General features: G+C 43.0%; 1 protein-coding gene across 2 annotated transcripts in view; it reads right to left on the bottom strand.

Annotated features, from left to right (window-relative positions):
- The window catches only part of SEMA5B (semaphorin 5B), a 323,405-nt gene that overhangs the window by 86,335 nt on the left and 210,546 nt on the right, over window positions 1–26,524 (bottom strand). For both annotated transcript variants that reach the window (XM_063429186.1, XM_063429187.1), the window contains 4 exons: window positions 11,503–11,601; window positions 8,310–8,523; window positions 7,645–7,930; window positions 3,743–3,878 (listed from right to left, as the gene is read on the bottom strand). In XM_063429186.1, coding sequence (XP_063285256.1) covers window positions 3,743–3,878; window positions 7,645–7,930; window positions 8,310–8,523; window positions 11,503–11,601 — 735 coding nt within the window. The remainder of the gene's footprint in view (window positions 1–3,742; window positions 3,879–7,644; window positions 7,931–8,309; window positions 8,524–11,502; window positions 11,602–26,524) is intronic.

The raw sequence follows: 26,524 nt of genomic DNA, 5'->3' as shown, positions 1-26,524 counted from the left end.
GAGGGGTTATATGGAGCTATGGCTAGAAATAGGAAGAGTTATATGGAGCTATGGCTAGAAATAGGAAGGGTTATATGGAGCTATGGCTAGAAATAGGAGGGGTTATATGGAGCTATGGCTAGAAATAGGAGGGGTTATATGGAACTATGGCTAGAAATAGGAAGGGTTATATGGAACTATGGCTAGAAATAGGAGGGGTTATATGGAACTATGGCTAGAAATAGGAGGGGTTATATGGAACTATGGCTAGAAATAGGAGGGGTTATATGGAACTATGGCTAGAAATAGGAGGGGTTATATGGAACTATGGCTAGAAATAGGAGGGGTTATTTGGAGCTATGGCTAGAAATAGGTGGGGTTATATGGAACTATGGCTAGAAATAGGAGGGGTTATATGGAACTATGGCTAGAAATAGGAGGGGTTATATGGAGCTATGGCTAGAAATAGGAGGGGTTATATGGAACTATGGCTAGAAATAGGAAGGGTTATATGGAACTATGGCTAGAAATAGGAGGGGTTATATGGAACTATGGCTAGAAATAGGAGGGGTTATATGGAACTATGGCTAGAAATAGGAGGGGTTATATGGAACTATGGCTAGAAATAGGAGGGGTTATATGGAACTATGGCTAGAAATAGGAGGGGTTATTTGGAGCTATGGCTAGAAATAGGAGGGGTTATTTGGAGCTATGGCTAGAAATAGGTGGGGTTATATGGAACTATGGCTAGAAATAAGAAGGGTTATATGGAACTATGGCTAGAAATAGGAGGGGTTATATGGAACTATGGCTAGAAATAGGAGGGGTTATTTGGAGCTATGGCTAGAAATAGGTGGGGTTATATGGAACTATGGCTAGAAATAGGAAGGGTTATATGGAACTATGGCTAGAAATAGGAAGGGTTATATGGAACTATGGCTAGAAATAGGAGGGGTTATATGGAACTATGGCTAGAAATAGGAGGGGTTATATGGAACTATGGCTAGAAATAGGAGGGGTTATTTGGAGCTATGGCTAGAAATAGGTGGGGTTATATGGAACTATGGCTAGAAATAGGAAGGGTTATATGGAACTATGGCTAGAAATAGGAAGGGTTATATGGAACTATGGCTAGAAATAGGAGGGGTTATATGGAACTATGGCTAGAAATAGGAGGGGTTATATGGAACTATGGCTAGAAATAGGAGGGGTTATTTGGAGCTATGGCTAGAAATAGGTGGGGTTATATGGAGTAATAGGAGGGGTTACATGGAGTGTTATATGGAGTAATAGGAGGGGGTTATAGGGAGGGTTATATGGAGTAATAGGAGGGGTTATATGGAACTATGGCTAGAAATAGGAGGGGTTATATGGAACTATGGCTAGAAATAGGAGGGGTTATATGGAACTATGGCTAGAAATAGGAGGGGTTATATGGAACTATGGCTAGAAATAGGAGGGGTTATATGGAACTATGGCTAGAAATAGGAGGGGTTATTTGGAGCTATGGCTAGAAATAGGTGGGGTTATATGGAACTATGGCTAGAAATAGGAGGGGTTATATGGAACTATGGCTAGAAATAGGAGGGGTTATTTGGAGCTATGGCTAGAAATAGGAGGTGTTACATGGAGTAATAGGAGGGGTTACATGGAGTGTTATATGGAGTAATAGGAGGGGATTATAGGGAGGGTTATATGGAGTAATAGGAGGGGTTATAGGGAGTGTTATATGGAGTAATAGGAGGGGGTTATAGGGGGGGTTATATGGAGTAATAGGAGGGGTTATAGGGAGGGTTATATGGAGTAATAGGAGGGGTTATAGGGAGGGTTATATGGAGTAATAGGAGGGGTTACATGGAGTGTTATATGGAGTAATAGGAGGGGGTTATAGGGAGGGTTATATGGAGTAATAGGAGGGGTTATAGGGAGGGTTATATGGAGTAATAGGAGGGGTTACATGGAGTGATAGGAGGGGTTACATGGAGGGTTATATGGAATAATGGGAGGGGTTATATGGAGTAATAGGGGGAGTTATAGGGAGGGTTATATGGAGTGTTATATGGAGTAATAGGAGGGGGTTATAGGGAGGGTTATGTGGAGTAATAGGAGGGGTTATAGGGAGGGTTATATGGAGTAATAGGAGGGGTTACATGGAGTGTTATATGGAGTAATAGGAGGGGTTACATGGAGGATTTATAGTGAGGGTTATATGGAGCTATAGCTAGAAACTACACTGGGAAATAGGAGGGTTTACATGGAGTAATAGGAGGGGGTTATAGGGAGGGTTATATGGAGTAATAGGAGGGGTTATAGGGAGGGTTATATGGAGTAATAGGAGGGGTTACATGGAGTGTTATATGAAATAATGGGAGGGGTTATATGGAGTAATAGGGGTAGTTATAGGGAGGGTTATATGGAGTAATGGGAGGGGTTATAGGGAGGGTTATATGGAGTAATGGGAGGGGTTATAGGGAGGGTTATATGGAGTAATGGGAGGGGTTATATGGAGTAATAGGAGGGGTTACATGGAGGGTTATATTGAGTAATAGGAGGGGTTACATGGAGTAATAGGAGGGGTTACATGGAGGGTTACATGGAGTAATAGGAGGGGTTATATGGAGTAATAGGAGGGGTTATATGGAGTAATAGGAGGGGTTATATGGAGTAATAGGAGGGGTTACGTGGAGGGTTGCATGGAGTAATAGGAGGGGTTGCATGAAGGGTTATATGGAGTAGTAGGAAGGGTTACATGGAGTAATAGGAGGGGTTACATGGAGGGTTATATGGAGTAATAGGAGGGGTTATATGGAGTAATAGGAGGGGTTATAGTGAGGGTTATATGGAGTAATAGGAGGGGTTATATGGAGGGTTATATGGAGTAATATGAGGGGTTGCATGGAGGGTTATATGGAGTAATAGGAGGGGTTATAGTGAGGGTTATATGGAGTAATAGGCTGGGTTACATGGAGGGTTATATGGAGTAATATGAGGGGTTGCATGGAGGGTTATATGGAGTAATAGGAGGGGTTATAGTGAGGGTTGTATGGAGTAATAGGAGGGGTTATAGGGAGGGTTATATGGAGCAATAGGAGGGGTTATATGGAGTAATATGAGGGGTTATAGTGAGGGTTATATGGAGTAATAGGAGGGGTTACATGGAGGGTTACATGAAGTAATAGGAGGGGTTATATGGAGTAATAGGAGGGGTTACATGGAGTAATAGGAGGGGTTACATGGAGGGTTACATGGAGTAATAGGAGGGGTTACATGGAGTAATAGGAGGGGTTATAGGGAGTAATAGGAGGAGTTACATGGAGGGTTATATGGAGTAATAGGAGGGGTTACATGGAGTAATAGGAGGGGTTATAGGGAGTAATAGGAGGGGTTACATGGAGGGTTATATGGAGTAATAGGAGGGGTTACATGGAGGGTTATATTGAGTAATAGAATGGGTTATAGGGAGTAATAGGAGGGGTTACATGGAGGGTTATATGGAGTAATAGGAGGGGTTACATGGAGGGTTATATGGAGTAATAGGAGGGGTTACATGGAGTAATAGGAGGGGTTACATGGAGGGTTATATGGAGTAATAGGAGGGGTTATATGGAGTAATAGGAGGGGTTATATGGAGTAATAGGAGGGGTTATATGGAGTAATAGGAGGAGTTATACGTAGTGTTCTATAGAGTAATGAGGGGTTAAATGGATCATTGTAACTAAGAAGCAATGATTACAAGATTAATGGTTAAAGAGCTTGCACCCACCTGAAAGTTGGGTATGGGGTTAATGGTCGGCAACCAAGCAGACCTGGGGTTTTCTTGGTATCTGAACGGACCGTTAAAGGCCTGGGTAATGGCGCTGAGGTTGAAGGCACAGACTGCAGACGCTGCGATGCTGTTTCTACAAGGTGGAAAAAATAACATATTAATCATTCCAGCCTGTTCTGTTATCACTGGGGACCCCCTCACTGTTTAAATGAGAGAACATGAAATATGTAAAGTAAGGAACGACTGCGCACACAGCAAATCCACGGCTCGGAAACGATTTATCCCGGGAATATAGCAGCAATGTCTCAGCATTAACGCCAGCCGAACAGAGAATCACCGTAATATTAATTAACGCTAAACAGGAAGTGAGATATACTTATAGAAATACAGAACTCATTCAATACCACCAGGACGCCCGCTGTCTGTCAGACCGGAATATACCGTGTTATATTAGCTCTGTGCGTCCTGCGGTGCTCTCATGTATACATTTATAAATCTCTTAAAGAAATGTTTCTATAACAAGAGCACCTATTTACTAAACTGGGAGAACTGACCAGGGAATTGCTAACTTTCACTCAAAATTACCAAGTTACAAACATCCTATAACTCCGCTATTCTGCATTCGCCCACAATTCCTAGTTTAATGAGTGGAGCTCAGGGTGAGAAATATGTTGATAGATAATCAATAAATCTACTCATTGATTAGATGGAAGAATTGTCTTGACAACATGAACTCCCTGTGAACCCTCCGCCCTGACAGGTCACAAGGAATATTCTGCAAAGATGAAATCAATAGAAAATATCGACTGGTCAGCAAAAACAAGCAGAACTTAGTAATCAATAATGTATGAAAAGCTGGTGTGAGCAATGTTATCTTGTGGCAGGACAAGTCCTGATTATTTGGTGCCTTTTGAATAGGACCGGCCAGGCAAGAGAGGATTTTTATTTAACCGTAAAAGGTCCATTTAGCTTAGTGTGAGACCTGACAGCTGGAGCTATAACCACTGAGCTATCTCATCAGTAGATACAATTAATGTGATCATTTAGGCACCTGGTTCCACGTTACTGATATCAATTGCGTCCATTTTTGGGTGAAATTCTTTGGCTGAGATTGTCCACCAATAAATTCTGTCTGAATAGGGATAATGTTGCTATATTCCTGATGGAGGAGAACAGCCACTCCAGTGATATAAGGGACGAGGGACCAAACAGGAGATTCCCATTGTTCTAGGTTAGTATTACATGTAAAGTATTCTGCAGTGGTTATGGTTCCTAAACCGACCCTTACTATCACCTCTGGGGAATCTGCACATTTTGCAATGACTGTGGAAGGTGACAATACCGCTCAATGTGACACTGAGGAGAGATTTACTAACAAGGGGCTATTTCTTACGGATCCTGCCATCTTCTTCCTATGCTGTGTGGGTGTAAAGTGGGGACCCTGCACACCATGATTGTGTATTGATGTTTAGAATGATTGGTTTTCAGGAACCACGAGGTTTAAGCTCCTTCCTATGAGATTAAAAGTAAAAAAGAAGGGTATAGGCGCTCACTACAAACCAATAGATGTAAAAGGCAGCAGTAAACCTGCAGGACTTCCCAATACCTGCTATATGGAGAATGTGAAAATGAAAATAGTGGTAGACCGCGCCAAAAGAAAAGTGATCAAATAATCATATCATACATACATATCGTTCTTGAGTTATACAGCATGTAAAAACCTCAAGGGGAAATAACAATAAAAATAATAGTGCAGTATGTTATAGATAGTATGATGATGTATATATAGAGTAAACTGTGGGTGAAAAGCAAACTCACACTTTTCACTTTTCAAAAAGATTATCAACAAAAATTGGCACTTATTAAAAGAGGACGCCATACTAGGTACCATTATTCCGGATAAGCCAAAAGTAATATTTAGAGGGGCACCTAACTTAAAAAAGGATTTTACAGATGCAACTGCTGTATAGCGTGTAAAAAAAACTAAAGAGATAGATAGACATACCTTAAACTTTAAATCAAATAACACCAATAAAATGTATGAAATCAAAGACACCATTACCTGTATGAGCAAAAACGTTATATACCTCTTAGAGTGCCCATGCGAAGAACTATATTATAAGACCTTTGAAAACCCGAATAGGGGAACATTGTCGAAATATAGAAAAAGGCTTTAAAAACCACCTAGTATCATCCCATTATGAAATGCACAAGAATGATCCTCACGAGTTAAAATTTATGGGTATCACTAAGATGCCCCAATATTGGAGAGGTGGAGATATGATAAAAAGATTGGGCAAAAAAGAGATGGAATGGGGGTACTATTTGGATACTCTACACCCTAAAGGATTAAATGCTGAATTCGACCTTTTTAACTTTTTATAAATACTTTTTATTCATATTTTTTATATATATATTTTTTATATATATTTCTATCCAGATTATATCTATTTTTTGTTTTCACTTCAAATTTATTTTATTGCCAAAAGTGATTACTGTTTTATCCCTCTTTTTATGGAAGTAATCTTCTTTTTTAACTCTTTCTCAAAGTTAGGAATATTCCCTATATTGGTTGTCTATATATATTGGGAGAAACAGGATTCTAGGGTATATATTATACCTGGTTCCTTTCCTAATAAGTGACCTAAATATACTACTAGAATCTGCTTCTCCAGCACTGATCACTATAGGCTATGTTTTCCTAATAAGTGACTTAAATACACTACTATAATTTGCTTCTCTAACACTGATCACTATATGCTATGCTTTGCATGCCTCACAGAGAATGTTAATAGATTCTATTGCATTTGTACATTGTAATTATGCACTTTAATATGGTTGCTTCAAAAGACTACAGATTCCAGCAACCATCTGCGGCACGCCACTTCCGGTTTCCGGTTTCCGGTTGACGGCCGTGACTATACTAAACGGACACTGGGAAAAACGACATTTCCTATCATACACTAGTACTTGCGGCACGTCACTTCCATTTGACGGCCGCGATCTAACTGCATAACCAGTATGGACGTTTGTATGTACTACATCTCCCAGCACACACCAATGGTCGCGGCGCGTCATTTCCGGTCAACGCCCGCGACCAAACAGGAAACAGGAAGAACAGCACCACACCAGATTGTTATTGAGGAATCAACACCCCCTACATAAACCGGGCGGAATGCCAAGGACATCCACACTTTTGATAAAGCCCAAACCCGGGCGAAACGCGTCAAGGATAGGACTTAAAGCTATACTACATGTTTTATACTTTTATATATATATTTTTGAAATATATTTTTATTAATAAATTGAAGCTTTTCCCTTAAATCCTTTGGCTTCTGCATATCTCCTGGTGCTGCTGGTTTCCTGCTATATCCTCTGGTGGGGATTATACCACCACAAGCTATCATCACCAGAGCAAGTCATTGCTCTGGATATTGTTAGTAGGATACCTACATTTACCTATATCACTTTTAGTTTAGTTTATGATACTGTACCCTTGGTCTGTATATTTAGTTTTTTCCACATACATACGACCGCTGAGTCTGGACCTCCGGATATCTTCAGATCCTAAGACGGGGATTGTACCGTCCAGGCGCTATACAGCAGAGCTCTTAGCAGCTCTGAAAAGTGTGAGTTTGCTTTTCACCCACATTTTAGTCTATATATACATCATCATAATCTCTATAACATAGTGCACTATTATTTTTATTGTTACTTCCCTTTGAGGTTTTTACATGCTGTATAACTCAAGAACGATATGTATGTATAATATGATTATTTGATCTCTTTTTTTGGCGCGGTCTACCACTATTTTCATTTTTACATTCCTATGAGATTGTATTATTATAGGTCAATTAAACGCTGTATATGGTTGGAGGAACAGAAAGCGTGGCACTCACATGTTTGTAGTAAAAACGCCGTATATCAGGTCCTGTTCAGGAAGGAGGAAAGTGCTCTGAAGTTCATTGTAGTAAAATGGGATCTCGCCTGACCGTGAGCAGTTCAGTCGCGCTTTCATGAATGTCGTCCACGTATCTTCCAGCAAGAAGCGGCCACCAAAGTCATTTTTACAGACTCTGGCTACTCGCGAATACACCGTTTTCCCACAGTCGTGTTCTACAGCGTTTTCCCGAAAAAAGAAATACGTGAACAGACCAATGTCGTAGGCGGCCACAAAGTTGGGTTCTACAAAAAAAAAATTGTTAGAATGACGGTAAAACATCAAGAGGAGACTCTGATTCAGCAAATACTGTGAGTGCCGTACCGGCCGGCATCACCAAAAATAAACGCTATCTCTGCTTTATATCAGGATTTATAGAAAGTTCTAAAATTCGCAAAAAAAAACATATAAAACTAAAAGAAAGAATGTTTTATATTATCATTTATTCTTAAATAAATAATAAACTAAAAAAGCAGATCTGTTAGCCAGCATTTTCCAATACACAGGTGTATGAAGTGTTTTATAGATACCACGGACCTTCTCACTTATAAGAAAACTAACATAAGCTCCTGGGAAAATAGATTACACCCAAAGCAGTTCTAAGTTCCAATCAGGTAAACCCACCATTCAGCCACTTGGAGTTATACTGCGCGGTGCGCAGTGGCGGTACGTTTCCCAGACTGCGGTAGATGGCAGGATCACGGCCTGAAAAGTCAATGACGGTTGCTGCGTAGAGCTCGCCTCGTGATGTGATTACTGCCGTAGAATTGTGCCGGGGGTCATATGGGCAGCGTGCCACCCCATTTATCTTCTCAATCACACGGCTTAGGTTCCCCACCTGAACAACGAGACAACAGCCAGATCATTACATGTAACAGAACAGAAAGCCACTTCTTTATTTTAACCCTCTGCTTGCCACTTGGCTCTCTCCCATTTCACTCACACAGGCACTGAAAAGGTTAAATTATTATTTTCTAAATGCCCAGACGCTGCTAGTAGCTGTGTATTAATCATTTCTTCGCACAGGCCAGGCCAAAGGGAATTACAAATAAAAAGCTAAATTTAATACCACTACCATAATAAGCACCATTAATAAACCATAATTAAGGACAGAGATTTGTGTCTCCCCGATGCTGCAAACTGCACAGGAATAGATAAAAATTACAAAAATAAGTGCTCTCTGTCTGTAAATGAAGCTGCAGTTCACCAACAAGGTGTTCCCTCAACCTTGTGCATAACAAGACAAATCTACAAAGAAAGGTGAACAGCGCTAGTGATATACACAAATGTATATATATTTACATACGTAATTGGAGATATTCCTCGATGATATAGCTTAAAAGAAAAGAACAGAATGCAATAATAGTGCAATATGTATTGCTGATATAGTGGATGATAAAAAATTATTAAAAACTGCACAGGAACATTTAGCTGCTAATGGTTTATGTGCATTTCCATCCGGAGGCGCTTTGTGCTGGCGTACACTAGGTAAATGTTTGCATGTTTAATAAGTAGCTCAGTGAGGCTTATTTACTAAACAATGAACGGCAGAGAGCCGATATCTGAATAGGAAAATAGTGAGAAAGCTGGATCGGTGGATACAGAATTTATCTGGTGGGATTATGTTTGATATTGATCTACTACCCGTTCAATATCCTAATATTACATTGAGCAGAGATCCATTAAACCTTGGCCGGTACAGAGAATTCTTGTTTTCGTGCAAGTCTTTTTCTTGGCAGCGTTTCTGAAACTGATGATATTTAGATCGCACCTGCGTGCACTAACATCCAGTATCGCATTCCCCATCGCGCAGCCCCCGTATTGCAGCAGATAACAAGGAATGTAAGCAGAATGGAAACACTGGACACCTGATCCACTGCCAAACAGCAAAACCAGGCACGGGTATTTTTATTTATTATTATTTATTACTATAATTTATAAAGCTCCAACATATTCCGCAGCGCTGTACAATTAGGGTAGAACATACAATGTGCACAGACCAAAGCAAAACGTAAGGATGGCCATGCCATGAGCGGAGATCTAGTCATTGAAGCTGTTTTTTACAAAGTGCTTAGATAGACAGCTCATGAGCTTACAATCTAAAGTATATAATGGGGATTTGAGAAGGTAGCAGGGGGAATTTGGGGAAATTAATAGAGAGTTAAAGGGGACTGAACGTAAATGCCAAGTTCTTTTCCGAGGCTGTTTAAATGATACCACATGCTCTCTCTTAAATACACATAATCAGGTTAAATGTTTCCTTTCTCATTTCTCGAGGGACAGACATTCTCGTTATTTATCCAAGAACATTTGACTTCCATTTTGTCCCCAATGACTTGATTTTGGACACAGAGAGCGGGGCCTGTCGGATTACAAGGCAGATTTGTACGAATTCAGGAACATTTAGTCCGTTAAACTTGGGGTGTATGAGAAGGCTCAGCCATTCAGCTCTTCCAGACACATCCCGAGCGGGGGCAGTAAGAGGCACAGTGTGATTTTAATTAGATTTTTATCGTTTATTTATTATCACGCACTGTTGTTTGCATCATTTTGACAGAAAATATCTATTTTTAATAAATCAGTTTAGTAATACCTCCCCCCCCCCCACACACACACTCTATGACATCACAGGTGGACGTTATGATTAACTCTTTTACTATCCAAAGAGGCGGTGCTGCAAGGGTTTCTGGGAGTTGTAGTTCAGTAGTCACAGGTTCTGGGTGCCAGGATTATGATAGTTTGTGGCTGGGCAATATCTGATGTTTCTGCATTACATGTGACTATGACTGAGGTCCTGGAGATACTCCGATAGCAATTTGCGCATTTAAAGTGACCAGCTGATTTTTCACGATTGATTTAGTGAGAAAGTATCAAATAAAACCAATCAGACAGTCATTCGCTGCCCCTGTACAAACTGATGGTCTCTCACTGCAGGAGGAGTGAGATTAATCCTCCAACAACAAGCTCTGGCAAAATGTAACTTCTCTTTCTGTGTGTTTAGCGGGACTTTAAGATCCAGACTGGAAACTATTACTTTAGCGAAGACGTGGTTAAAGGCGCTGTATTTGGTAGTAAAATAAACAGTTAAAGGGACACTATAATCACCAAAACAACTTATCCCTCTGCCTAATGAAGCGGTTTTGGTGTATAGACGATGCCCCTACAGTCTCACTGCTCAATCGCCTGCCATTTAGGAGTTAAATCACTTTTGTTCCTGTTTACGCAGCCTTAGCCACACCACTCCTGGCTGTAACTGACACAACCTACATGAAAACAAAATGTTTTTTATTATAAATCAGATATTAACTCACTTTAACCCCTTAAGGACCAAACTTCTGGAATAAAAGGGAATCACGACATGTCACACATGTCATGTGTCCTTAAGGGGGTAAAAGTGTTTATCTCCTGCTCTGTAAATTGAACTTTATTATATACAGGAGGCTACTGCAGGGTCTAACAAGCTGTTAACAGAGAAGGAGATAAGAAATTCTAAATGAAACAGAATTTGCAATAAAGTGTAAACATTAGATGACTCTTTACAGGAAGTGTTTAGGAAGGCATGGAGGTGTGGCTAGGGCTGTATAAACAAAGTAATTTAACTCCTAAATGGCAGAGAATTGAGCAGTGAGACTGCAGGGGCATGATCTATACACCAACATTGCTTCATTGAGATAAAGTTGTTTTGGTGACTTTAGTGTTTCTTTAAGTCAAGGTTTAAAGTCATTGGTAAAGTTTTCCGGGTATAATTCGGTAAATGATACACGATATAAGGCGCGGCGCCAGGCATATTGCTGGCAGCATTGAATGAGCTCCGTACCTGGCGGCTGGTGCACACCGGTGAGAAGGCGTTTGTTCCACAGGTGAATACTCTCTTCCCGTTCACTATCAAGACTCGCACATAATTCTGGCACTCCTCCTGAAACAGACAAATTGTGAACATGGTTAGTGAAATCACAGCATCGTCACAATGGGTTAAACGGGTCAGCTAAAAGCTACAGGTTGCATAAAAAGAAAGATATATATATATATTAAATAAAACATATGTTCTCTGATCTGCTTTTGAGCCTGCATGTATATTTTATTGTGGATTTTTGTCTGTTGCGGAGGTGGGTTTCGTGGCTGTCTGTTAATGAATGATATCTGACGAGGACCAAGGTCGCCTGAATACAGCGCAGGAGACAAGAGGCCATCACTGAGCCGCACACTGACAGCAAGGGCTAAATGGGTCCGTTAAATATTAATGGATCCAATAATCTAATGTATCATGCACATTATGCAAACCATTCCAGATTTTAAATAAGGTGCAATCAGTTTGTCATTCAGGAATACGTGCTTAACAGTTTTGTTTTTTTATCCTATTTTATTGAATGCTATAAAATCGTGAGAATTAAATTAACGTATTTAGAACATCGCTGTGTTATTCCAAGATATTGGGGGTTATTTAGGTTCTGTTCACTTTTTATGCTGTTTTGGGCCTTTTTCCTATTTGTGCAAAAATATTCCCTCTTTCATAAAGTTATTTTCACCGATCCAGTTTTTTTTTTTTTTTTGCGTTGCTTTCAGTGGCTAAAAAAGAGATGGAAAGTCAACCTTTTGTTTCTGATAAATGTTTCTGCCATTTACATTGGGGATTTCAGAGGTAAGCAGCTCTCTCAAGCTCTCCTTTGTTCAAGGAATAAAAAAAAAAAAAAAAATCTTTAAATTGCGAATGTCTTAACATTTTGTGAATATCATCAAAGGTAAAATCAAAGATAAATAAAAGGTGCAACTACAAAGAAATAAAGTCTGTAACTGTTTTATACATAACAAAATGTCACATGTGCACAAAAGTGGCTCAGAAGTAAGTAATTCAATATTTGTTTTATACATGACCTACATTGTGGCTGAGCTGTTTGGGGGAGCAGCGATCGGGAAGTAGTGGGTGCAGAGTGAGCTGTTTGGGGGAGCAGCGATCGGCAAGTAGTGGGTGCAGAGTCAGCTGTTTGGGGGAGCAGCGATCGGGAAGTAGTGGGTGCAGAGTCAGCTGTTTGGGGGAGCAGCGATCGGGAAGTAGTGGGTGCAGAGTCAGCTGTTTGGGGGAGCAGCGATCGGGAAGTAGTGGGTGCAGAGTCAGCTGTTTGGGGGAGCAGCGATCGGGAAGTAGTGGGTGCAGAGTCAGCTGTTTGGGGGAGCAGCGATCGGGAAGTAGTGGGTGCAGAGTCAGCTGTTTGGGGGAGCAGCGATCGGGAAGTAGTGGGTTCAGAGTGAGCTGTTTGGGGGAGCAGCGATCGGGAAGTAGTGGGTGCAGAGTCAGCTGTTTGGGGGAGCAGCGATCGGGAAGTAGTGGGTGCAGAGTGAGCTGTTTGGGGGAGCAGCGATCGGAAAGTAGTGGGTGCAGAGTCAGCTGTTTGGGGGGAGCAGCGATCGGGAAGTGGTGGGTGCAGAGTCAGCTGTTTGGGGGAGCAGCGATCGGGAAGTAGTGGGTGCAGAGTGAGCTGTTTGGGGGAGCAGCGATCGGGAAGTAGTGGGTGCAGAGTGAGCTGTTTGGGGGAGCAGCGATTGGGAAGTAGTGGGTGCAGAGTCAGCTGTTTGGGGGCATATATACAATAAGTAGTTGGTGGTAGGGGATGCTGATTGTGTGATAACTGAAATATCGCTCAGTCCCTACATCGGCCTATTTGGTGCGTTTACTACGTACCCCCTTGCTCTCCCAAATATGCCAGCGATATTACAGATACTTTTTAATGACGTATAAACATAAGGTTATTACATGAAATTCTGTGTAAAGGGGGGGGGCGGAGCCTGGCAGCCGAGCGGAATGGTCGCTCACACTGAGAGCTCTGCACAATCTGGCTCCTAAAAAAGTGACAAATACAAACCTGCAACCCAAAACTTACAGCCCTCGACACTACAATATCGGGAGACATACCTAGCTCCCACACCAGTGGTGCTCCAAGCCGTGGTCAGTGGATAACCCCGGAGGAGGATCTGAGGCCTACAAGAGGCCTAGAAGCAGCGCACGAGAGGGAGGCGGCCGATCCCTCAGCCTGCTATCGAACACTTACCCGGGAGGACCAGCCTGCAACATCTCCCTCCGCCCCCCAGCCGGCGGGGGTTATGCCGGCAACTTTCAACGGTGACTAACTTGTGAAGTTCCTGCCACGATACACTCGAGACAAACTACCTGCCAAGACCAAGATGGCGGACACAGTGTGCATCTCACTGCCTCAACCCAACCGACTGTCTCTGCATGAGAGGCTCGACGCCCTATTTACAAACTTCTGGGCCACAATAGCCGCACGCCGGCACAAGCCTGCTGGAGCCCAGCCTGAACCAAGCGTGCCACTCACACCAGGGCAGCCCACGACTCCTGGACGAAGCTGTGGTGCAGCATGGCCGCTAAGGAAGGAAAAACGGAGGCCACATAAACGAACATGGCGCCGGAAAATCCGCCCGGCAAGGTCCAGCACCTGTCCTGAAGCACAGACCCAACCGGGAAAGGTACAAAACCTATCGATGGCTAAGCACCACCGCAAGCACTCTTCAAACCCACTTACACCCAGCCAACACCAACAGTGGGCTTACCTCGCTCCGAGCAACCTGGCACCTTCATACCCAGCTAGCCCAAAGAGCCTGCCTCACGACGCACCGCAGAGGTCGCGACCACTCGGACGGACCCTGCAAACCGCAACATGTCTGCCCCACTCCCACGACATACCAGCAGACCGAGGGCGTCTAAACCTGAAGTCGGAGCTACGACGTGAAGTACAGCAAGAAGGTTTGCCGGACCGAGCTCTGCCGCAATCACCCTTGGGGGATCCTGCCTTACCAGCACAGGGGGTTGGCTGATCACAGTAGAGATGCGTCAACTGGGACACTATACTCAATATTGGCGGTCCCACCTCATCCCGGACTTCTCAATGGGCCTGAATATCCATATACTATTGCAATGCCCTCTACTGATTTAATCTGCATGCTCCTATCCTAGGGCAGTATCCCAGTAATGTCATACACAAACCTGATTTATATGCTTATACTGTCATGTAAAATAGAGACACATATTTGCAAGTTTTACAATCATAACTGCACCCAGCAGCTTCTTGTCACCCTATAATCTATGTCTAGGCTACATACTAGGCCAGCTACTTCCTATCTTTAGCCACCATAAGTAAGAACCATGAGCAAGCCTGTAAGATATCACACTACAACTACTAGCCTGTAAGCTTGTCCAGCTACTATTCACAGTAACCAGCTACCGTAAGCACTGAGTAGCTATACATAAACTACATACAGACATTGACACACAACTTGGTGAAAACTCCCTAATAACGATAGCAAGTACGTAGCCGGTTTTATACCAGTCGCACACAACGCCAGCCTACTCAGATATAGTATGCTCAGCTTGGCTACCCCGTACAAAAGCGCACCCACGCTCCTGCGCCTAGACAGATGTGGATAGCTAACACTCCGGGACACTTACTGTTCCAGCATACTCTAAGCTCAACTGTTAAACCACGTTTCGCACTGTACTAACTAAGCATGATAATTACTACTCAAACACTTGTTTACCAAATCGTTACCTTTTCAATTTTAAAAAATATATGCAAACCAAACATGCCACAATATTGTTATGTTATGACCATGAAAATCGAGCCTGCTGAAGCTGTTGTGGTGATACAGGCACTGGTGTACCCACCTGCATATCAAAAATAAAGAATAAAAAAAAAAAAAAGAATTATGTGTAAAAGGATTTTATATACAAAGAACCAGATAAACCGCAGCATTTATACGAGAAAATTGTAAAATACCAAATGAATTAAAATAATTAATTAATCTGTTGAATGGTGATTTACAAACAAGGAAACACATCAGCATTGGCTCAAACAATCCTACAATGGAGAGATTTTCCTGTAAAACAATAAAGGGATTTATTCACCAAACTGCAAACTGAAAAAAACTATTTGCCAAATGTAACCGAAAGCAGAGGAGTAAAAAAAAACATCAAACCCTAACTCTGCATATCCTCAGTGTTAATGATGACTGTGGGCTGAAAATGACAACAAGAAATAATAGGAATAACTGCAAATCCCTGTTTAGTTAATAAACCCCCAGAGGCGGCCTGGGAGCAGGTCTGAAGAAATCTCGTCTTGAGCTATAAAGGCTGCCGTGTGTTCAGTGATCCAGGCAGGAAACAGATTGACTTCTCTGCATCACGTACCATGTCAGATATCAGCGCAACCTGCACATTGAGAGACCCATTCATCACGCAGGTCGCACTGGCAGGGGCTCGCTGGTGCGGCTCCGGTGGCATTTACTGCAGGGCAGCTCCTCCTGAGCATTGAACGTGAAATTAGAGTCATAATAGAGCTGTTCGGAATGTTAAAATGATAACAATGGTTTAACTGGATGTATTCATTCAGATCTTAGAAACATTCGCCCCAAACAGAAGCTCTCTCGTGTGGTCTGTCCGCAAAACAGTGCGCAGCGATGGGTTGAGAAAATGTACAGAAAATAGGAAAATTAAAAATAATGTTGGCCTTTGTCTAGTAATAAAATGGTTGGTTTAATAGTTTAATACAATTCACAGTTTTTTCCTTTAATTCTATTTCCAAGCATCGAAATATTATTATTAATACTGATATAGCGCTTTACAATGATAGAAAGGGGATACGCAGAGCTTACAATCTATGTACCTGACCAAGATAAATCTATTATTAAACTAACCGAACAAAAGAAACAGCAAGACTCCGTCTAATGTGCGAATAGTCCCACAGAGACGCCATGTTCTGATTCTTGGATTTAAATGATCGATGTGGAGGATTGGGCCGGTCTGGTTCTATTCATTTTCTTAGAGAATATCCCTCGCTCTTACTTTGGTTTTAATCTCCATGGATCAGACAAGTGGCGAGCGGTTTGGCAATACATTTATCGACACGCGGTTTACTAGTTCCAGAACATATATCCAACGCAACGATTTCTATCATCAATCAGTAATTTATCAAATTCTAATCCAACAACTCAGCATTTACTGAGATTTCTAATTGTATGTTCATCACATCCAGCATTAATTAGCAATCCAGACGCGTTACGTATTAAACATTTCACGCAACGGAGACTTCTCAGCCAACAATGACTAGAAACTGTCACACAAGCACCATCTAAACTTTATTAACACCTTTCGGCTCAGATGTGGAAAAACAACAATGTAATGGTCAAGGAAGAGTTAAAAATCCGGTGTGCCTTTTAATAAGAATTGATTGACATATTAGGCATTAATACGTGGGCCTGGGCCCAGCAGAGAATCACTGACTGTGACCACCTCCATTTGGGAGCCTAGCTCACATGTTAATTTACTTGTTTTAATCGTGTGTTGGTGTACTTGCCATCACTGAGTGCTAGCTCACATGTCTCAATGTAGTGGACACAGAGAGCAAGGGGGGCACAGACTGGTATTGATACCGGAGAAACTGACGGAAGCCAAGCACAGAGAGATGGACACAGGTTTCTTCAGGAAGGAAGAGATTCTTTATTGGATCACCGATCGGGACTCAGAGGGACTAGCGTCACCAAAATACAGCAAAGTCTGAGTACTGAATACATAGAGTACATTCCTTATATAGCACTGTAGCTCCTCCCACAATTAACTACACCCACACATACCCTTAACCTATTTAATAAATAGAGTCTAAACTCATCCATCCGGTCTAACCACGTGGCTCATCTGATACAAAGGAGAGGGACGCGTAATTCCAGTTCTTACATTCCTGCACCTGGTCAGTACAGTGATAACAGTATCTTAGCTACGTGTAATTAACTAACTGATACTACAAACACATATACATACATATGCCTTGTGGCAATCTTAGCCTGCTAAACTTGTATTTTACTGGAATTACATCACATTCCCCCCTTTGATGCCTCTGATATTTCACAATTACTTGAGGCATCACTTAACCTTGGTTTGCATATACCTCAGGTTACCATGAACCAGACCAGACTTATCTTATGATGTGAATCTTTTAACACTCATCTTCCTGCATTGGTTCTCCTTGATCTAGAGCCTTATACTTATATATCGCCATTATCTGTGCAGCAGCCTTCCTCTCTGCTATACTTCCTATCAGGCTTTGCACAGACCTAACTACTAAGGGTATAAGACACGGTAGGAGTAGACACAACAGTAAAATCAGTAGGACTCCACCTACCACTGCCTTAAGCCCTCCAAACCACTCATACCAGCTACCAAACCAACTACTTGGATTGTACCCTTTCCATACCTGAGTAGGCACATGCACTAGTTTAACCATATGGCTAGTAAGCTCAGCTATTGCTTGCCCTTCGTCATCTATTTGAAGACAGCAATTGCTCAGGTTAAACTTCCCACATACACCTCCCTCTACTGCCAAAAGGTAATCCAAGGCTAATCTATTTTGGTACACTGCTGTCCTCATCCTGGTATTATGCTTCGCTAGAAGATTGAGTGCTTGTGAGGTCTCATTAGTAATAATCTCAACCACCGCCTGTAATCTTATAATACGGTTGAGCATATAAATAGGGGTTCTATAACCAAAGGTACCATCCTCAGCCCACGTGGCTGGCCCATAATAATCTATAATACGCTGGGGAGGCCATTCATTATCTTCCCAGGTGCCTATCTCTATGGGTCCCCTTTTCTTCCTATGATTCACATCATACACTTTAACACCTAAAGTCTCACCTGTTTCAATCGGTAACAAGAAGAAGGATGGTTTGAGCATACCCAACACACATGCCCCTTCCCAGTCCTGTGGCAGCTCCGAATAGGCTTTCTTACCACAGATCCAGTACAAATTTGCTGGGGCTCTCCAGGTAGATGTGATAGATAGATCAAACCACACATCCTTTAAATTGGCGTATCTAGCAAACGGGTTTGATGGTTCTGAGACATTTGAAGCCGACCACCAAGTTGTATTCTTTGTATCATCATCATAAGCTTTTTGCCCTAGACAAGTTAATTCTCCTACAGAAGTATTATACATTATTCCTTTCCTTGCTATGCAAACATAACCTATGATGGAGGTCTTTAATCTCCACTCAGATTTACCTCTAACACTCATATGATAATCGGCTTGTGTAGATATTAATTGGTCAACTGCCTCAGAACCGGACATTACCTCCTTTGCTTCCCAAGGCCATTGGTCTCCCATGTTAGTACCTCCACACACATAGCAGTTGGTAACATTAAGACTACCGGCAATACTTTCAGCTAGGTCAATGAACAGGTTTTTAGCGTTATGGGGGATCTTATTATCTATACTCATCTCTTCATAAAAGGAATGGTATACTTGATGAGTCTGGGAGGATACCGTATCAGTCTCTATTCCTATAAACAATAATGTCCCAGGATCTAAACCCGTCCCGTATATCTGAAACCCAAATAAATTTCCATACTTATCTAGGAACTTGTCGGGGTTATTAATAAGTATATGGACTGGGTTGCATTCCATAGACTTACAATAAGGGCTAGTCGGCAACTTAGTCACTATCATGTCTTTATCTACTGTCTGTCCCCAAGTCGCCCACCCCACACAAGACCAATATGGACAAAAGTTATAGTCTTTATTTGGGCATCTAGGACTCACATATTTATTTTTACTACTGGGACAAATATATTTATCATTAGACCCATACGTCCTCTCCCATCTAAGATCCCCACATACATTCCACGGTTTTCTACCACTTGATATCGCCTTACATGCATCAAATAGCAGAACACCCGAAGAATGTACGGATTCTAACACCGTCTTATTAATTAGGGTCCCCTGAGGATCTCCATTCCTGAGAGTCAACCAAATTGTACGAGGTTGATACTCTGGACTGAAGCACTTAGGTTCTCCTACTCCTAAATAGCACACACTATAGTCTATATTTAGGTATCTACATCTTGATACCTCTCCTTTACATTCGTATTGTGAATGCCAAATTAGGGTTTGGGAAATATGGTTACCTGTTCTCGTAGTCTTAATGCATACCTCACAGCTAGGAGTGTCGGTACCTCTACCTTCCTGAATATAAAAACACATATAAATAAACACAATCAAAAGCACATCTTTCGCCGTCATCCTCAGTCTTCGTCCGTGCGATGGAACCTCAGCTTCCAGGATGTGAGGGCTGCAGGGAATGGAGTTCTGCTCGTCTTCACAGGTGTCCCTTCGAGACTTTCCTGGCTTATACACTATGTGTTGGTAAGCGGACAGGCTTTATTATGGCCTTCTCACTCACACCTGTAACAATAAAATTTGTAATCCACAATAATTCCTCGTTACTCCGACTGAGTAGTGCGTTTCAACCGGATCTTGCAGGGATTCTCTGGATCTGCTGTAACTTGCCAAGAATCGACTGCTGCTGGTTTAACCCTGGAGTGATGTATCCACGGAGTCACTTCGGCTACTTTTATCGCTGTAGGGGTAGACAAAAGAACAACATAAGGACCTCTCCACTTGGGCCCTAACGGTACATTATTCCACTCTTTAATCCACACTTGGTCTCCTGGATGATAACTATGAACAGGGGGATAAATATTCACAGGTAATCTATCTTGTACCCATTTCTGTACCTCCTCCATAGTCTTACCCAATTCTACAACCTGCTGCCGAGTAATTCCTTCTCCCAACTGACTCAAATCCCCCCTTAAGTTACCAAGTACGGGAGGTGGTCGCCCATACATGATTTCAAAAGGAGAGAGGCCCATCCTTCTGGTAGGGGTACTGCGGATTCGCAATAAAGCTATGGGTAAGAGAACGTTCCACTTAAGTTGGGTTTCCTGACACATTTTAGCCAACTGGTTCTTTATAGTTCTATTCATTCTCTCTACCTTACCAGAACTCTGGGGTCTATATGCAGTATGAAGCCTCCACTTTATACCAAGCATATGAGTCAGTTGTTGTAGGCACTGATGAACAAAAGCTGGACCATTGTCCGATCCTATAGAACAGGGTAGTCCATATCGGGGTATTATTTCTCGTAGCAGGAATCTTACAACTTCTCCTGCTTTCTCTGTACGAGTAGGACATGCTTCTACCCAGCCTGAATAGGTGCACACAATTACCAACAGGTAACGATGTCCACCCGATTTAGGCATTACTGTAAAGTCTATTTGTAGATCGGACATGGGGAGTCCCCCCATAAACTGGACTCCTGGTGGCTTTACTGGTCCTTGTCTTGCATTATTCTTAGCACACGTTACACATCTGCGTACAATGGCCTGAGTCAAGTTGGACAATCTTGGTATGTAGAAATGTTTCCTGAGAGATTCTTCAGTACTGTCTCTCCCAGAATGTGTCCCGTTGTGATAATTTTGGACAATTTCTACCGCTAGTGATGCTGGTATGACTATTCTTCCATCTTCTAGCTGATACCACTTGTTCTCCAAATACTTTCCCGGTTCAGTCTTTAACCACTCCTCTTCTTGAGCTGTATAAACTGGAGTCCATTGGGACAGTGGAGTTGGTATAAGAGCAGCTATATGCCCCACATACTCCTGTCTTCCTGATTCAGCAGCACGCTTAGCTGCACTATCTGCAATCCGATTTCCTTTGGTTACATCACCATCTCCTCTCAGATGCGCTCGACAATGTATGATACCGACTTCTTTCGGCTCCCACACTGCTTCCAATAGTTGTAGGATTTCAGCTGCGTACTTGATTTCTTTGCCTTCTGAATTCAGTAGTCCTCTTTCTTTATACAAAGCTCCGTGGGCATGAGTGGTTAAAAACGCATACTTAGAGTCCGTATAGATATTTACTCTTAAACCTTCAGCCAATTGTAACGCTCGTGTTAGTGCTATCAATTCTGCCTTTTGTGCTGATGTTCCTTTCGCCAGTGGCCGAGCTTCTATCACCTTGTCTATTGTTGTTACTGCATATCCTGCATAGCGGATCCCTTCTTTCACATAACTACTGCCGTCGGTGTAATATTGAACATCGGGGTTCTGGATGGGAAAATCACGAAGATCTGGTCTACTTGAAAATACTTCATCCATTACTTCCAAACAATCATGTTGACTTTCAGTAGGTTGTGGCAAAAGGGTAGCTGGATTTAAGGTGTTTACAGTCTCTAAATGCACTCTTGGGTTTTCACACAACATTGCTTGATACTTGGTCATACGGCTGTTACTAAACCAATGATTTCCTTTGTAATCCAACAACGTCTGTACTGCATGTGGGACTCGTACATAAAGTTCTTGACCCAGAGTGAGTTTATCGGCTTCAGCTACTAGCAGGGCAGCTGCAGCTACGGCTCTTAGACAAGGTGGAAGTCCGCTGGCCACTGCATCCAGTTGCTTAGACATGTAGGCAACAGGTCTTTGCCATGATCCCAAGTACTGTGTCAATACTCCCACAGCCATTCTTCTTTGCTCGTGTACATATAAGTAGAATGGTCGTGTGTGATCAGGTAGACCTAATGCTGGGGCACTCATCAAAGCCTTCTTCACATCTTCAAATGCCGTTTGCTGTTCTTGGGTCCATAAGAAGGGGTCGTGCTCTGTACCTTTGATGGCTGCGTACAGAGGTTTTGCTAGTATCGCATAGCTGGGAATCCATATCCTACAGAAGCCTGCTGCCCCCAAGAATTCTCGCACTTGTCTTCTATTCTTGGGTATTGGTATTTGGCAGACAGCTTCTTTTCTCTCTGGCCCCATAATCCTTTGACCTTCAGAGATATGGAATCCCAGATACTTGACAGTTGGCAAACACAACTGAGCCTTCTTTCTGGACACCTTGTATCCTGCCTTCCAGAGAATGTGTAGTAGATCGTGCGTTGCTTGCTGACAGATTTCTTTTATAACTGCTGCTATCAACAAGTCATCTACATATTGTAACAAGACACACTCTCCTGGGATGGACTCGAAATCCAATAGATCTTGACTTAGGGCTGAACCAAATAGGGTAGGTGAATTTTTAAACCCTTGGGGCAGTCTTGTCCAAGTCATTTGGCGTTTTGAGCCCGTTACAGCGTTCTCCCATTGGAAAGCGAAAATACATTGACTTTCTGCGGCAATTCGGAGGCAAAAGAAGGCATCTTTGAGATCTAAGACTGTGAAGTAAGTAGCCCCGCCCGGAATTAAAGCAAGCAGGTTATATGGATTGGGTACAACTGGATGTATGCTAACAACCGCATCATTGACTGCTCTCAAGTCCTGCACAGGTCGATACTCATCTGTACCGGGCTTTTGAACAGGCAGCAATGGGGTGTTCCAGGGGGAAGTACAGAATTTTAGGATACCATACCGTATGAACTTATCCAGATAGGATTGGATGTTCTTCTTAGCCTTCTGCGGAATGTGATATTGTCTTAGGCTCACTGGATAAACCCCATGTTTCAGTTCAATTTTTATTGGTGGAATATTGCGGGCCAGTCCTGGTGGGTTGTTCTCTGCCCAAACTCCTGGTATGTTAAACAATGTCTCATCACTCCTAGGGTTTTGGCTAGTCAACACTGTATAAAGTCGCCACTCTTCTTCCTTTGGTACGGATAAAGTCATAATACCTGAAGGTCCATTAAACTTTAAGGATGTTGTTCCATTTGGTAGGAACGTAATCTGCGCTTGTAATTTTGATAGCATATCACGTCCCAGCAATTGGACTGGACATTCAGGCATATAAAGGAATTGGTGTTTTACTACGTGGCCTCCCAATGTACAGAGTCGACTTTTAAGAACCGGTTTTTCAGCACTTCTTCCAGTTGCTCCTATCACAGTAATAGTCCTTCCAGATGGAGGAGCAACTAGATTAGTCACCACTGAATGTTCAGCACCAGTGTCGATCATGAACGCACTCCTTTTCCCCCCTATTGATACATCGACCATAGGCTCCGCTCGACCAAGGGGGATGGAGCCCGGTCGGTATCAATAGTCCTCCATGACAGTGTCAGCCAATCCTACAAAGTCCCTACCTTCTCTATCGCGGGACCTTTGCGCTGCTGGAATATACCTGTCTTCCCTAACACTTCCTCTGTTCCCATTACTCCCTCTATAACCATTACTCCCTCCGGGGCCTCCTCTACCTCTCGCTCTACCTCTAAAGTTTCCGTAGCCTGCCCTGGGTTGGTCTCTCTCGTACTGCTCTCTTTGCGGACATTCGTTCCTCCAATGCCCTTCTTCCTTGCAATACGCGCATTGATCCCTACTCAAAGGCTCCCTACTCCATCTATTATTGCCTCTATCTGGGCCCCGTTTATCTACGCCTGCGATCGCTACCGCTAGCATATCAGCCTTTTTACGCATCTTGCGCTCTTCCTCTTTCTTACTTTCTGTATCCCTGTTCATATAGACCTTATTTGCTACCTCCATTAGTTGGGTGATGGACATACCTGCAAACCCTTCTAACTTTTGTAGCTTGCGCTTAATATCTCCGTATGCTTGGCTGACAAAGGCGGAGTTAACCATTCGGGAATTGTCTGCGTCTTCCGGATTAAAGGGGGTATACAAGCGGTATGCCTCCAATAATCGGTCATAAAAGACACTGGGCGCTTCATCGCTTTTCTGGATCACCTCAACTGTCTTCGACATGTTAATGGCTTTCTTTCCTCCGGCTTTCATGCCAGCAATTATAGCGTCTCTATAGGCTCTGAGTTGAACCATATCAGCACCATTTACGTTCCAATCGGGATCGGTGTTGGGATAGTGTGTCGCGGCCCATGCTGCTGGATTAGCTTGGTTCAAAGCACGGGCTCTATCTTCTAATGCTTTAATGGCTGCTTGATTTATTCTTGTCCTTTCCTCATTGTTAAATAAAGTCATTAGTAACTGCTGGCAATCAGCCCATGTCGGATTGTGCGTCTGTACTATTGAGGTGAACAGATCAGTCATGGCTTGTGGTTTCTCAGTATACGAGGAATTATGGGTCTTCCAGTTTAAAAGGTCGGTAGTGGTAAATGGGACATATACGAAGACTGGGTCAGCGTGTGCCATTTGACCTGCGGCATCGATATAAGCTGACCCGGGATTCAGACGAAGAGGCATCTGATAGTGCTTTAATTGTTGGGCACCAGTCAACTGTCGGGTTTGGATGGGGCTACGTAGAGAGGCGTCAGTCATGGGTTCCGGTCGGGGAGAGATAGGGTATGGGGATGTGGGAGGTCGGTTTTGGGAAAAGGTCGTAAATAAAACACTTCGAGCCGAGCTAGATGAAGCTTGACCGGAAGTCTGAAGTGGCGCCAAATCAGGATATTCGTTTCTAATGGGGGTGGATTCTGGTTCCGGAAGGGGAGATTTAGTACGAGGGGGGGTGGATCCTGTACTGGAGGAGGAAGCGGAAGTGGATGAGGGTAATGAGGGGAGGGGTGCAGGGCTTCCTGCGTTTGCGTCACTTCTTCTTAACGGAAAGTAAGGGGGCGGCAAAGGGATCTCGGACTCAGGGGGCGTGTCCAAAATGGGCCTAACACCAGTCCTAGTGGACGAGCAAGTCCTAGCTACCATGAGGCGACACTGCTCCTCGTGGCATGTCTGGAGCCATTTTGGCGAGTCATTTACGGCCTGTCTCCAACAGTCAATATAAGGAAACTGGCCGTAAAGTTCAGGCCTACCTGATACAGCCACGTGTAAGCGCTGTACCAGAGTTGGATCCAAACTGCCACGTGGCGGCCATGCCGCAACCAAAGTAGGCCACTCCCTAGTACACAAAGTGACCAAACGTACAGGAGACATCTTTACCCCAAAATCACAAACTTTGAATCCCTTTTTAAAATTCTTAACCATACATCCTAAGGGATCCGGAATCGTTGACTGCGACGCACCCATACTTAACAATGGAACGTCGTCGACAACGAATACTATACACGCGTACTATTCAACAGTCACACCCGTTTCCTCTGGCAACAGCACCACGTGGTACGGTTACCAAGTGAAACGTACACAATAACAATAAACACTCAGGGAATTCCCGTACACACACAGCTGTTACACCAGTCACTATATAATCAATATTATGCCCTTTGGCGTAACTATACAGTCACCCACGCTATAATTCTCTATATACGAATTACCCGTCTATAACACACCCCAGTAACATCGTCTTTTACAAATAGCGGTTACAGTACGGTTAGCATAGGTCAAAGCACAAGTTAAGGTCACAATACAATTATTAGTGGTTATGGTGTTAAACATGCAATGGACGACAATGATTAGTACTTATTATATAATGTCAGTAAATATACAGGGTTATGGTACCGTGCACTATAATACAGCAACACACTATTAACACTCTCGCTAGACGGCTGAGCTCGCGCTATCTAACAAGATATACACTTTACTAAAACAATCGTTAACACATTTACAATTCCCAACTAAACTATTGGCCAGTACCTTGAATGGACTACCTAAAACTATATACACCCGTTTTGGTTAGCCACACTGCCCAATCACCACATATATAGCGAGCTAGAGAACCGAATTTACACAGGCGCCTCTTAGTCGCACTATCAAAAGTCTAGTGGGTTCCAAATTTACACGCCTTCCCACTTAGCCCAGATAGGATGAGAACTAGCGAACCGAATTTACACAGGCGCCGCTTAGTCTCCCGGTCCCTCCGACCTAGCGAACGTAATATACACCCTAGAACGCTAGTCTAGACAAGACACCGGTGTCCGGCTAGGGCTATTTACACCAGGACCCCGCCTGACTAACCAAATCAAACGGTCTGACTAAAGAGCGTTCGATCGAGCGGTGCGCCTTCGCTCCTTCCCTCCGACAGAGGGGGCAGATACACAGATTCAAAACCCCTTTGGGCCTACCGCACAATCGGTATACCCCTAGTGGGTCCTGCCGTCTAAAACAGCAGTTGTCTTACCTCCTCGTTCCTGAACCTGAGTTCACACTCATC

This window comes from Pelobates fuscus, chromosome 8 (genome assembly GCF_036172605.1).
Source record: "Pelobates fuscus isolate aPelFus1 chromosome 8, aPelFus1.pri, whole genome shotgun sequence".
NCBI lineage: Eukaryota > Metazoa > Chordata > Amphibia > Anura > Pelobatidae > Pelobates > Pelobates fuscus.
The sequence above is the reverse complement of the archived record's forward strand: the minus strand, read 5'-3'. Positions and strand labels throughout refer to the sequence as shown.